Here is a 15,409-nt window from a genome sequence, read left to right as displayed (position 1 = left end):
ATCCTGAACTGTAATCCCACTCTTGAAATTTTCTTTATTTTTGTCATTGCTTCTTCATTGTATAGATTGAACTGTAGGGACGAAATACATCCCTGTGTTACACTCGGTTTAATCCGAGCAATTATTTCTTGGTTTTCCATTACTATTGTTGGTTCTTGTAGATATCGTATATTATCCGTCTTTCCCTATAACTTACTCCTATTTTTCTCAGAATTTCCCACTTCTTGCACTATTTTATACTGTCGAACGACTTTTTTAAGTAGACAAAAATCTACGAACGCGTCTTCATTATTCTTAAGTCTTGCTTTCGCTATCAATCACGCCAGAACTTTCTGGGGCGTATTTCTGTCATTTTTCTAAATCCAAACTGATCGTCATCTAACAGATCACAAATTTTCTTTTCTAATCTTCTGTGTATTACTCTTGTCAGCAAATTGGATGGGTGAGCTATTAAGATGACTGCGCGATTGTTCTCACACTATCTGCACTTGCTACATTCGAGATTGTGCGGATGATATTTTTCGAAAGTCTGATGGTATGCCTCAAGTCTCATAGATTGTAAACACCACTTTGCATAGTCGCGTGCTTACAACGTCACCGAATGATTTTAAAAATTCCGAAGTGTTGTCTATACGTTATGCCTTATTTTATGGAGTCTACCAAAGCTCTATCAAACTCTGAGTATAAAACAGGATCACCAACATCTTTCATATCGACTCCCATTTGTTGTTCAGTCACGTTATCAGACAAGTCCTCATGCTCGTAGAGGCCTTCAGTATACTATTTCCACCTGTTCGCTCTGTGCGCTCTTAACCCACGCAATACTAAGGAAGGGATACTTTATGCCCACCTTTTGAAAATATTGAAATCTACTCAGATACTTTATTTTTTAAAATTTTGCAAGTAATATTTATTGTTTTTAATGAAGTCTTCTTCCGGATTCTGTGTTTCTTGTTTTACATTTTTCGTTTATGCTTAGTTGGAAAATGTAAGTTTAAGGGAGTTGGTCATTAAGTCTCTCCCCCTCCTCGCGCCCTTCGTACTACTTCCCAAAACGGCCGTCTTACCCCACAAATATAGCATTACGTGACCTTAGAAAGCATGGACATAGTATTTCTCTCGGTTGACAGCAACAATGGTCTCAACAATGATTCATTTCCCTCTGGTTCTTTATTGTTTCCTGTTCAGTGGTACTTAGTCCACTGTTAGATACAACTGTGATTGAAAATGTATCGACAGTCACTTGCTGAAGGAGAAATATCGAAGATTTTGGAAAAATCTACAGATTCTGAAATCGAATTTGATGAAACTGACGATGTAGTTAACGAACCTTAAGTGGAATGTGTTGTGCACGAGGATATGGACAGTGATGGAGTACCTACACATGCTGAGGATGAACTTTGGGCTCATGAAACTGATGACGACGCAGCTTGAACCACTGGAAAAATTTATAGCCTCAAACCTCATCACATTAGAGGACGAATAGCACAAAACTTAGTGACAGAAAGAGAAGGCATAAGAGACGAAGGTACATCTACATCTACATTTATACTCCGCAATCCACCCAACGGTGTGTGGTGGAGGGCACTTTACGTGCCACTGTCATTACCTCCCTTTCCTGTTCCAGTCGCGTATGGTTCGCGGGAAGAACGACTGATGGAAAGCCTCCGTGCGCGCTCGAATCTCTCTAATTTTACATTTCTATATTATAAGTAGGAGGAAGCAATACGTTCGATACCTCATCCAGAAACGCACCCTCTCGAAACCTGGACAGCAAGCTACACCGCGAGTCTGTCGTACCAGGAGTCCGTGGCGGGACAGACCATACGGCAGACGGAGTAGAGAAGGTCTCGTGGACGGATGTTGTGTGTTGTGTAAGTGCTGAAATTTCGTCTTTGTAATCTTAGTGTCTCTGAGGCGATTGATGGACCGAATGAAGATGTTTATCCTACAAAATTGCTGCCCAAAAACGGAAACTTGACCAGCCACCAGTGACAAAAGTACTACCGCCTGCCCCACAGTTCCTCGTAGTTTCTCGATCTGAGGACGGAAAGGATTTTTCCTCTGTCAACCCTTTCATTATCGAGAAGGGCGTAGATGCCATAGCCGGGTCTGTCAAGTCTTGTACCAGGTTGCGTAACGGTACCTTGTTACTAGAAACTGAGAGCGCCTTTCAGGCACAAAAACTGCTTCGGGCCACACTCCTGTACACGTTCCCTGTCCGGGTGGAGGCTCACCGCACTTTGAATTCGTCGCGTGGTGTGGTCTATACTAGATCACTCGACGGATTGACTGACGAGGAGATTCAGTCTTTCCTCGCTGAAGAGGGCGTGACGGCTGTCCATAGGGTCATGAAAAAGGTCAACAATGACCTTGTACCGACCCGGACACTTTTCTTGACCTTTGATAGTGTTCAGCTGCCGTCGCGCATCAAAGCGGGCTACGAGGTTATTTCTGTTCGCCCCTATGTCCCGACACCTGCGCGCTGCTACCAGTGCCAGCGTTTTAATCACACTCGCCAGTCTTGTTCCAATGCGGCTAAATGTGTCACTTGTGGCAGGGATGCCCATGAGGGTGACTGTCCACCTCCGTCTCCTCGTTGTGTGAACTGTCAGCGTGACCATGCAGCGTCCTCCCGCGACTGTTCCATCTACAAGGAAGAACGCTGTATACAGGAAATTCGGGTCAAAGAGAAAGTGTCCACCTCGGCTGCTCGCAAGCTATTTGCTAGTAGGAAGCCCACGCTGCTCCCAGCGGGGAAATACAGTACTGTCCTCGCCTCTCCTCGGACTACCAGGGAGGTGGCGACGCAGACATGCGATCTGACCTTCAGCAATACGGTCGTCCGTTCGGCCAGTGCTAAGATCGCCCAGTCAACGTCTCCTCTTCCTCCCGTCACCCCTAAGGCACAAGCTCCTTCATCGGCTTCTGCCATGACGAAGACCCAGAAGTCAGATGCACGGGCCTACAAGAAGGAACCGTCCCGTGCAGACTTCCTACGTACCTCGAACTCCCAGCCATCGACCAGTACTTCCACTAAACGACCTTCCAAGAAGGCTCATAGGAAGCACAGTTTTGGCCGGCTGGAGTGGCCGTGCGGTTCTGGGCGCTACAGTCTGGAACCGAGCGACCGCTACCGTCGCAGGTTCGAATCCTGCCTCGGGAATGGATGTGTGTGATGTCCTTAGGTTAGTTAGGTTTAATTAGTTCTAAGTTCTAGGCTTCTGATGACCTGAGAAGTTAAGTCGCATAGTGCTCAGAGCCATTTGAACCACGGCGCATTTCTTCTCCTGCGCTACCCAGCGGTTGCCGCCTCAGGCCGTCATCCGTTTCGCCTGGCCGCACCGCTGGTAGCCGAACATCTGGCCGTTCACCGGCGGAGGAAGCTCCCCCTCCCGGTCATCTTAACAAGATGGACGATGACTGTCCGCCTACTGATAGCGGCGGCAGTGCTCGCTCGAAGCCAGGCCCTCAGCGGCCTTCGAGGTGACCCCTTCTTGCGTCTTCTTTTTCTTTTTCTCCTCACGATGGCACTTATTCACTGGAATATTCGCAGCATTCGCTCCAACCGAGAGGACTTGAAGTTGCTGCTCCGCTTGCACCGTCCGCTCGTCGTAGCCCTCCAGGAAACGAAGCTACGCCCATGCGATCAAATTGCCTTGGCACACTACACCTCTGTGCGTTTTGACCTACCCCCTGTGGCAGGTATTCCGGCTCATGGAGGGGTTATGTTGCTGGTCCGGGATGATATTTACTACGATCCCATCACATTGCACACTGGCCTGCAGGCAGTTGCCGTCCGATTTACTCTCCCCACTTTTACATTTTCCATTTGTACCGTATACACTCCATCGTCGTCTGCCGTTACCAGGGCAGACATGATGCAAATTATTGCTCAGCTACCTGCACCATTTTTGTTAACTGGAGACTTCAATGCCCACCATCCCCTTTGGGGCTCTCCAGCATCCTGCCCGAGGGGCTCCCTGTTAGCAGACCTTTTCAACCAGTTCAATCTTGTCTGCCTCAATACTGGCGCCCCTACTTTTCTTTTGGACACATCTCACACCTATTCTCATTTAAACCTCTCTATATGTACTACCCAACTTGCACGCCTGTTTGAGTGGTATGCACTTTCTGATACATATTCGAGCGACCACTTCCCGTGTGTTATCCATCTCCTGCATCATACCCCCTCTCCGTGCTCAACTAGTTGGAACATCTCTAAAGCAGACTGGGGGCTCTTCTCTTCCAGGGCGACCTTTCAGGATCAAACCTTCACAAGCTGCGATGGTCAGGTCGCACACCTCACGGAAGTCATTCTCACTGCTGCTGAATATTCCATCCCTCACACTACTTCTTCTCCACGTCGCGTACCGGTCCCCTGGTGGACCGCAGCGTGTAGAGACGCTTTACGTGCTCGTCGACGTGCTTTACGCACCTTTAAACGCCACCCTACAGTGGCGAATTGTATAAATTATAAACGATTACGTGCGCAGTGTCGTCGTGTTATTAACGAAAGCAAGAAAGCCAGCTGTGCTGCTTTCACAAGCTCCTTCAACAGTTTTACTCCTACTTCTGTTGTCTGGGGTAGCCTGCGGCGACTATCTGGCACTAAGGTCCACTCACCAGTTTCTGGCTTGACGGTCGCGAATGACGTCCTTGTGGCCTCTGAGGATGTCTCCAATGCCTTCGGCCGCTTTTTCGCAGAGTTTTCGAGCTCCGCTCATTACCACCCTGCCTTCCTCCCCCGAAAACAGGCAGAGGAGGCTAGACCACCTAACTTCCGCTCCTCGAATCGTGAAAGTTGTAATGCCCCATTCACCATGCGGGAACTCGAAAATGCACTTGTCCGGTCACGGTCCTCCGCTCCAGGGCCTGATTCTATTCATATTCAGATGCTGAAGAACCTTTCTCCTGCGGGTAAAGGTTTCCTTCTTCGTACTTATAATCGCATCTGGATTGAGGGACATGTTCCCGCATGCTGGCGCGAGTCTATTGTTGTACCGATTCCTAAGCCAGGGAAGGACAAGCACTTGCCTTCCAGTTATCGACCCATCTCGCTTACCAGCTGTGTCTGTAAGGTGATGGAGCGAATGGTTAACTCTCGTTTGGTTTGGCTGCTCGAATCTCGACGCCTACTTACTTACCAATGTACAATGTGGATTTCGTAGGCGCCGCTCTGCTGTTGAACATCTGGTTACCTTGTCGACCTTCATTATGAATAACTTCTTGCGGAAGCGCCCGACCGCGGCTGTGTCCTTTGATTTGGAAAAGGCTTACGACACCTGTTGAAGGGCGGGCATTCTCCGCACCATGCATACATGGGGCCTTCGCGGTCGCCTCCCTCTTTTTATTCGTTCCTTTTTAATGGATCGACAGTTCAGGGTACGTGTGGGTTCTGTCCTGTCAGACACCTTTCGCCAGGAGAATGGGGTGCCACAGGGCTCAGGTTTGAGCGTCGCTTTCTTCGCCATAGCGATCAATCCAGTAATGGATTGCCTCCCAGCTGATGATGTATCAGGCTCCCTTTTCGTGGACGATTTTACCATCTATTGCAGCGCGCAGCGTACATGTTTCCTGGAGCGCTGTCTTCAGCGTTCTCTTGACCGTCTTTACTCCTGGAGTGTCGCCAATGGCTTCCGTTTTTCTGCCGAGAAGACGGTCTGTATTAACTTCTGGCGCTACAAAGTGTTTCTCCCACCGTCCTTACGACTCGGTCACGTTGCTCTCCCATTCGTGGAGACAACAAAATTTTTAGGTCTTACATTTGACAGGAAACTTAGCTGGTCTCCAAATGTGTCATATTTGGCTGCCCGTTGTACCTGTTCTCTAAATGTCCTCCGTGTTCTCAGTGGTATGTCGTGGGGAGCAGATCGAACCGTCCTACTTCGCCTATATCGGTCGATAGTCCGCTCCAAGCTGGATTATGGGAGCTTCGTATACTCCTCTGCACGGCCGTCCATCTTACGCCGCCTCAACTCCATACAACATCGGGGTTTACGTCTTGCGATCGGAGCGTTTTATACTAGTCCCGTCGAGAGTCTTCATGCTGAAGCCGGTGAATTGCCACTCACCTACCGGCGCGATATACTGCTTTGTCGGTATGCCTGTCGGCTACTGTCAATGCCCGACCACCCGTCTTATCGTTCCTTTTTTGACGACTCTCTCGACCGTCAATACGGGTTGTATGTATGTGCTCTGCTACCCCCTGGAGTTCGCTTTCGTCGCCTCCTTCAACACCTTGATTTTTCACTCCCTGCAACCTTTAGAGTGGGCGAGAGCCACACGCCACCTTGGCTCCAGGCTCAGGTTCGCGTTCACCTTGACCTCAGCTCGCTCCCAAAGGAGGTTACCCCCGGTTTGGTATACCACTCCCGTTTTGTCGAACTTCGTTCGAAGTTCAGTAATATGACCTTCATTTATACAGATGGCTCTAAAACCAATGACGGGGTCGGGTGTTCTTTTATTGTCGGGGCACAAAGTTTCAAATACCGGCTCCATGGCCATTGTTCGGTCTTCACAGCTGAGCTCTTTGCCCTCTACCAGGCTGTTCTTTACATCTGCCGCGACCGACATTCTGCTTATGTCATCTGCTCCGATTCCCTGAGCGCCATCCAGAGCCTCAGTGATCCGTATCCGGTTCACCCTTTCGTGCACCAGATCCAACGGTCTCTTCAGCAGCTGGTGGACGATGGTTCTCCAGCTAGCTTTATGTGGGTTCCTGGCCATGTCGGTATCCCTGGGAACGGAGCTGGAGATGCCGCGGCCAAGGCTGCGGTCCTCCAGCCTCGGACAGCTTCTTGTTGTGTCCCTTCATCAGATTTTAGCAGGGTCATTTGTCGGCGCATTTTATCGCTGTGGCATGCCGATTGGGCTGCACTTACGGACAACAAGCTTCGGGCCTTGAAACCTCTTCCCGCGGCTTGGACGTCCTCCTCACGCCCTTCTCGGCGGGAGGAGGTCGTTTAGGCCCGGTTACGAATTGGACACTGCCGGTTCAGCAATCGCCATCCGTTGACGGCTCCGCCAGCGCCGTTCTGCCCATGTGGGCAATTGCTGACGGTCCGCCACATTTTAACGTCCTGTCCGGATTTTAATACACTGCGTCTTGATCTTGGCCTGCCATGTACTCTGGATGCCATTTTAGCGGATGACCCAGGAGCAGCTGCTCGCGTTCTTCGTTTTATCAACTTGACAAACCTGTCTAAGGACATTTGATTATGCTGTTTTTTTTAATCCTCTGCCTGTCTGTCTTTTATAGAATTGTCCCTTTTAGTTGCTGTTTTAACCTTGTGCCTCGCGGTGCATTCCTAACTTAGTCTGGGCGCTAATGACCATTGTAGTTGTGCGCCCTAAAACCACAAAAAAAAGCTACACCGCGATGCAGAGTGCCACTCTTGCAGTCTGCCACTTGAGTTTGCAAAACATCTCCGTAACGCTGTCACGCGTACCAAATAACCCTGTGACGAAACGCGCCACTCTTATTTGGATCTTCTCTATCTCCTCCGTCAACCCGATCTAGTACGGATCCCACAGTGATCAGCAGTACTCAAGTATAGGTCGAAGGAGTGTTTTGTAAGCCACCTCCTTTGTTGATGGACTACATTTTCTAAGGACTCTTCCAATGAATCTCAACCTGGTACCCGCCTTACCAACAATTAATTTTATATGATCATTCCACTTCAAATTGTTTCGCATGCATACTCCCAGATATTTTGCAGAAGTAACTGCTACCAGTGTTTGTTCCGCTATCATATACCCAAACAATAAAGGATCCTTCTTTCTATGTATTCGCAATAAATTACATTTGTCTATGTTAAGGGTCAGTTGCCACTCCCTGCACCAAGTGCCTATCCGCTGCAGATCTTCCTGCATTTCGCTACAATTTTCTAATGCTGCAACTTCTCTGTATACTACAGCATCATCCGCGAAAAGCCGCATGGAACTTCCGACACCATCTATTAGGTCATTTACATATATTGTGTAAAGAAATGGTCCCATAACACTCCCCTGTGGCACGCCAGAGGTTACTTTAACGTCTGTAGACGTCTCTCCATTGAGAACAACATGCTGTGTTCTGTTTGCTAAAAACTCTTCAATCCAGCCACACAGCTGGTCTGATATTCCGTAGGCTCTTACTTTGTTTATCAGGCGACAGTGCGGAAATGTATCGAACGCCTTCCGGAAGTCAAGGAAAATAGCATCTACCTGGGAGCCTGTATATAATATTTTCTGGGTCTCATGAACAAATAAAGCGAGTTGGGTCTCAAACGATCGCTGTTTTCCGGAATCCATGTTGATTCCTACAGAGTAGATTCTGGGTTTCCAGAAACGACATGATACGCGAGCAAAAAACATGTTCAAAATTCTACAACAGATCGACGTCAGAGATACAGGTCTATAGTTCTGTGCATCTGCTCGACGACCCTTCTTGAAGATTGGGACTACCTGTGCTCCTTTCCAATCATTTGGAACCTTCCGTTCCTCTAGAGACTTGCGGTACATGGCTGTTAGAAGAGGGGCAAGTTCTTTCGCGTACTCTGTGTAGAATCGAATTGGTATCCCGTCAGGTCCAGTGGACTTTCCTCTGTTGAGTGATTCCAGTTGCTTTTCTATTCCTTGGACACTTATTTCGATGTCAGCCATTTTTTCGTTTGTGCGAGGATTTAGAGAAGGAACTGCAGTGCGGTCTTCCTCTGTGAAACAGCTTTGGGAAAAGGTGTTTAGTATTTCAGCTTTACGCGTGTCATCCTCTGTTTCAATGCCATCATCATCCCGGAGTGTCTGGATATGCTGTTTCGAGCCACTTACCGATTTAACGTAAGACCAGAACTTCCTAGGTTTTTCTGTCAAGTCGGTACATAGAATTTTACTTTCGAATTCACTGAACGCTTCACGCATAGCCCTCCTTACGCTAACTTTGACATCGTTTACCTTCTGTGTGTCTGAGAGGTTTTGGCTGCGTTTAAACTTGCAGTGAAGCTCTCTTTGCTTTCGCAGAAGTTTCCTAACTTTGTTGTTGAACCACGGTGGGTTTTTCCCGTCCCTCACAGTTTTACTCGGCACTTACCTGTCTAAAACGCATTTTACGATTGCCTTGAACTTTTTCCATAAACACTCGACATTGGTTGTGTCGGAACAGAAATTTTCGTTTTGATCTGTTCGGTAGTCTGAAATCTGCCTTCTATTACTCTTGCTAAACAGTTAAAGCTTCCTCCCTTTTTTCTATATTTCTATTTACTTCCATATTCAGTGTTTCTGCAACGGCCTTATGATCACTGATTCCCTGTTCTGCGCTCACAGAGTCGAAAAGTTCGGGTCTGTTTGTTATCAGTAGGTCCAAGATGTTATCTCCACGAGTCGGTTCTCTGTTTAATTGCTCGAGGTAATTTTCGGGTAGTGCAATCAGTATAATGTCGCTCGATGCTCTGTCCCTACCACCCATCCTAAACATCTGAGTGTCCCAGTCTATATCCGGTAAATTGAAATCTCCACCTAAGACTATAACATGCTGAGAAAATTTATGTGAAATGTATTCCAGATTTTCTCTCAGTTGTTCTGCCACTAATGCTGCTGAGTCGGTAAAAGGAGCCAATAATTAACCTAGCTCGGTTGTTGAGTGTAACCTCTACCCATAATAATTCACAGGAACTATCCACTTCTACTTCACTACAGGATAAACTACTTCTAACAGCGACAAACACGCCACCACCGGTTGCATGCAATCTATCCTTTCTAAACACCGTCTGTGCCTTTGTAAAAATTTCGGCAGAATTTATCTCTGGCTTCAGCCAGCTTTCCGTACTTATAACGATTTCAGCTTCGGTGCTTTCTATCAGCGCTTGAAGTTCCGGTACTTTACCAATGCAGCTTCGACAGTTTACAATTACAATACCGATTGCTGCTTGGTCCCCGCATGTCCTAACTTTGCCCCGCACCCTTTGAGGCTGTTGTCCTTTCTGTACTTGCCCGAGACCACCTAACCTAAAAAAAAAAAAAAAAAAACGCCCTGTCCACGCCACACAACCCCTGCTACCCGTGTAGCCGCCTGCTGCGTGTAGTGGACTCCTGACCTATCCAGCGGAACCCGAAAAAAGTTGGAACAATAAGAGAATCATTTGAAAAACTTCTGTCTCCCGAAATTGTCAACATCATAATAAAGCATACCAATGAAGAGGCACTGAGGCAGAAAATACCAAAGACAGACTTGAATTCATGGCATATATAGGGCTATTTATTATTATGGGGAAGGAAAACGAGAGTAATTCACTTGTTACAGATTTATGGTCCTACACTTCAGAGAGGTTTGTTTATACAGCTACCATGAGCCGAGCCAGATTCCAGCAGCTTACTAAAATAGTAAGATTTGATGACCGAGAATCGTGAAGCGATCGCAGGAAACGTGGTAATTTGCTGCAATACGAGAAGTTTTTGATAAAATGAATGAATCACTGTCAACCTTGCACTTGGTTACGGTAGGATAAAAATGTTCCCTATCTGTGCTACATACTGTAGTGATATTTGAATCAAAAGTTGCAGATGTTCCACACACAAATAAGACGAGAGTGTGCTATGTCTCACAATGGAACTCGACATAGCCCATGTTACTGACCAACATTAACGCACACCAAAAATAAACTCAGAAAAAAGTGACATTGATCAGTGATCTCTATATAACCTGGATGTAAAAGTCTGATCTCTGAGTGTAGAACAGCAGGGTGTCTTCTGATTCATGTGCTTTCCATCGTCAGCCATGTTGTGATTTGGCAAACGAATTTCAATTGGTCTGTACGTGACAAAGAAGTGCAGACATATTTCTTGTTTTGAAGTTTTCGTCAACATGTGATGTAATAGGCTGGTGTGGGAGCGGAATCTAAAAGTATTTTCTTGTAATGTTCTATTGACATTTCCTAGCAGCCATTTTGAAATTTGGTAAGAAACTAAATATGGACATCTATGGCTGGCACGATCAGACAGATGAAGTTTAACATCCATATAGTATAGAGATCAGTGCCATTAACGCTTATGTAGTATCGCAACTCAAAGATACTACAAGTACATATCAGTTGTTTACATCAAACGATACAGTTTATCAGTCAGTAATATTTCATGACATTTTCACTGTAGAAATTCTTCAGATTAGAACTAATAGCTATTTAAATAATTATAATAATAGATTTAAATCATTTCAAAAATTTCGTTCATTAAATTGAACACAAGTTTTCACGATTTTAAATATCTTCTGAACATATATTTTAGTATCTTTGTACCTAAGTATAATAATTTCCTATAATATATTTAATCATAATAAAGAAAACTTAAAAGTACATAATTTCTTAATTATTTTTGTGTATCGGGTAATCTGGTAGTCTGAGTGTTGGCGGTGCTTCTCTGAGTATCGGTGTGTATTCAGTACTCCAATTGTTTGTTGTATGATATGCACCAGTTTGTCGTGAAAATAGTGTCATGGAAGCGTTTCATTACATCTTGGATCCCAAACTTGTTCTGTAGTATGGCATATCTCTAACAACAGTTGCATTGGGACACATCTTGTGGTACTAGGAGATTGTAATTAAAGTGCAGCTATCCATGGAGGTCCAGCGTGGGTTGTAATTATCGTATGGCAGCGAAACTTGGTAGATTCCCTAATGCGTTAATGTGGAACTGATTTAAGCTGGAAAAAAATAGTTACAATTTTGGCCACCGGGTGCAAATCTGGCGCTGCACAGCATCTCGTCGACGTCTCCGGTGCTCATATTGAACACAAACTGTCTAAGTGACAGCTAGTAATAAAATAAACATTGCGCCTTTCTCACTTCTTCGACATTTCTGCTCACATCCCTTTCCTAATACATTAAGTATGTTAACATTCCCATATGTCCTTTTTGCATTCGCAGCGCAAGATTTGCACCTGCCGGTCAAAATTGGAACTAATTTTTCACAACATAAATCGGTTCCGCTTTAACGCGTTAGAATATGTACCACGTTTTGCTGCCATACGTTAATAACGGTCCACACTGGACATCTGTCAGTAGCTGCGCTTTAATTGTCACCCCCCGCTACGTTTTTGACAGGCTGTCTTTTACGTGGAATGGAATACGGGACAGATTGAATGAACGCCGCGTCCTCTGCCTCAGGGTCTGCACAGAAGACGGCGGCGGCGCTGCTGGAGGCGCGCGTGTCTGAGCAGTGCCACAGCTACTACGCGTGGGCGGTGGCGCTGGCGGTGCTGCTGTCTCTGGCCTTGGCGGCGCTCGCCGCACTCATCTGGCTGCAGAGGGCGCCGCGGCGCTGCTGGCCCGGAGGCGGCGCCGTCGCCGGCGACGCGTCCATCGTGCGCATCAGCAACGGGCCGCGCCGGGCCGCCGGCGGCGGCAGCGACGGGGACCACATCGCCATTCTCAATGAAGAGTGACGGGCGCCTTGCTGCCTCACCTCTGTTCAGTCTCCTGCCGTCCAGATGGCAGCACGAGCGCGGCGCTCTGCACTCAGGCACCAAAGAGTCTGTTCAGTAGCTTCTAGTGAAAATACGTGTGACGTGAGTGATATGCTACATGCAGCTGAACATTATTGCGAAGTGCGCACTGGACGCCAAACAAATGCACGAGTGAACAGATTAGCCAAGCAAAGTGTGTATGTGGTTAAGATGTGCAACACTATGCTGTACTGTGCTGCTGTGAGTGGGAGAGGAGCTTATGATACATTCAGCACAAACAGAAACTGATAATAGAATAGTCACCATGACTATCCTCCACAAGGAAAGAATACATGTGTATGAGGAATAAAGTTGTCCCAGGAATAGTGAAAATAATTTATTGATGAAAGTGGCAAAAAATAAATACGCTATAATACAAATTGATGTTAATAATTGTCATTGCTTTGTACTCTTTTCTGTTCCTCTGACTGTACGTGGCGTACGGGATCAGCAGCAGCACGTTATGCCTTTAACCAACCCCACTTTCGTTTCATGCATGTGATGACAATGACGCAAGCCTTCAAGCTCACGGAAAGGTGCTAGATACCAGGCATGTACTAAGTTTAGATACTATGAGGCCTATCCAGAAACCACAGCACAACTCGAAAGTGTTTTATTTGCAATAGTTAGCTACACTTAACATCAACTTCTCTGCATAGCAGCTGCTCTGTCATAGACATCCGTCGTAGCATCGTACTAACTTTCCACTACTCACGTCATAGAAGATAGCTTCCCATGCTTTCCAACAATTTTCTGTGAGCCAAGTCTGGGCTACATGGAGGGTGATGAAACACTTCCCATCGGAAACAATGCAGGAGCGTCCTCATTGCCCCTGCAGTTCGTGACCAATAAGTGTCATGAAGCAGGAATTGTATGACATTTACATTATGTGGGGTTGCATGAAATCAGGTTGCATCAAATTAGTGAGCTTCAAATGAAACACTAAACCAAGCACTCACCACACAGTAAGGAAATAAGTTTCAAGGGGGGGGGGGGGGGAGAGGAGCACTAAGAACATACAATAATCATTAATGCGTAACCTAAGATAAATGTATACATGTTGTTGTTGTGGTCTTCAGTCCTGAGACTGGTTTGATGCAGCTCTCCATGCTACTCTATCCTGTGCAAGCTTCTTCATCTCCCAGTACCTACTGCAACCTATATCCTTCTGAATCTGCTTAGTGTATTCATCTCTTGGTCTCCCCCTACGATTTTTACCCTCCACGGTGCCCTCCAATACTAAACTGGTGATCCCTTGATGCCTCAGAACATGTCCTACCAACCGATCCCTTCTTCTGGTCAAGTTGTGCCACAAACTTCTCTTCTCCCCAATCCTATTCAATACTTCCTCATTAGTTATGTGATCTACCCATCTAATCTTCAGCATTCTTCTGTAGCACCACATTTCGAAAGCTTCTATTCTCTTCTTGTCCAAACTATTTACCGTCCATGTTTCGCTTCCATACATGGCTACACTCCATACAAATACTTTCAGAAATGACTTCCTGACACTTAAATCTATACTCGATGTTAACAAATTTCTCTTCTTCAGAAATGCTTTCCTTGCCATTGCCAGTCTACATTTTATATCCTCTCTACTTCGACCATCATCAGTTATTTTGCTCCCCAAATAGCAAAACTCCTTTACTACTTTAAGTGTCTCATTTCCTAATCTAATACCCTCAACATCACCCGACTTAATTCGACTACATTCCATTATCCTCGTTTTGCTTTTGTTGATGTTCATCTTATATCCTCCCTTCAAGACACCATCCATTCCGTTCAACTGCTCTTCCAAGTCCTTTGCTGTCTCTGACAGAATTACAATGTCATCGGCAAACCTCAAAGTTTTTATTTCTTCTCCATGGATTTTAATACCTACTCCGAATTTTTCTTTTGTTTCCTTTACTGCTTGCTCAATATACAGATTGAATAACATCGGGGATAGGCTACAACCCTGTCTTACTCCCTTCCCAACCGCTGCTTCCCTTTCATGTCCCTCGACTCTTATAACTGCCACCTGGTTTCTGTACAAATTGTAAATAGCCTTTCGCTCCCTGTATTTTAACCCCTGCCATCTTTAGAATTTGAAAGAGAGTATTCCAGTCAACATTGTCAAAAGCTTTCTATAAGTCTACAAATGCTAGAAACGTAGGTTTGCCTTTCCTTAATCTTTCTTCTAAGGTAAGTCGTAAGGTCAGTATTGCCTCACGTGTTCCAGTATTTCTACGGAATCCAAACTGATCTTCCCCGAGGCCGGCTTCTACTAGTTTTTCCATTCGTCTGTAAAGAATTCGTGTTAGTATTTTGCAGCTGTGGCTTATTAAACTGATTGTCCGGTAATTTTCACATCTGTCAACACCTGCTTTCTTTGGGATTGGAATTATTATATTCTTCTTGAAGTGTGAGGGTATTTCACCTGTTTCATACTTCTTGCTCACCAGATGGTAGAGTTTTGTCAGGACTTGCTCTCCCAAGGCCGTCAGTAGTTCCAATGGAATGTTGTCTACTCCGGGGGCCTTGTTTCGACTCAGGTCTTTCAGTGCTCTGTCAAACTCTTCACGCAGTATCGTATCTCCCATTTCATCTTCATCTACATCCTCTTCCATTTCCATACTATTGTCCTCAAGTACATCGCCCTTGTATAGACCCTCTATATACTCCTTCCACCTTTCTGCTTTCCCTTCTTTGCTTAGAACTGGGTTTCCATCTGAGCTCTTGATGTTCATACAAGTGGTTCTCTTATCTCCAAAGGTCTCTTTAATTTTCCTGTAGGCAGTATCTATCTTACCTCTAGTGAGAAAAGCCTCTACATCCTTACATTTGTCCTCTAGCCATCCCTGCTTAGCCATTTTGCACTTCCTGTCGATCTCATTTTTTAGACGTTTGTATTCCTTTTTGCCTGCTTCATTTACTGCATTTTTATATTTTCTC

The 15,409-nt window shown here is 45.8% G+C and overlaps 1 protein-coding gene across 1 annotated transcript in view; it reads left to right on the top strand.

The window, feature by feature from the left end:
• Positions 1 to 12,799, top strand: part of LOC126236849 (leucine-rich repeat-containing protein 15-like) — a 149,852-nt gene extending 137,053 nt beyond the window's left edge. Inside the window, exon 4 of the mRNA XM_049946459.1 lies at positions 12,138 to 12,799. Coding sequence (XP_049802416.1) covers positions 12,138 to 12,415 — 278 coding nt within the window. The 3' untranslated portion in view covers positions 12,416 to 12,799. The remainder of the gene's footprint in view (positions 1 to 12,137) is intronic.
• Positions 12,800 to 15,409: the final 2,610 nt, after the last annotated feature.

This window comes from Schistocerca nitens, chromosome 2, assembly GCF_023898315.1.
Source record: "Schistocerca nitens isolate TAMUIC-IGC-003100 chromosome 2, iqSchNite1.1, whole genome shotgun sequence".
NCBI classification, from domain to species: Eukaryota; Metazoa; Arthropoda; class Insecta; order Orthoptera; family Acrididae; genus Schistocerca; species Schistocerca nitens.
The sequence above is the reverse complement of the archived record's forward strand: the minus strand, read 5'-3'. Positions and strand labels throughout refer to the sequence as shown.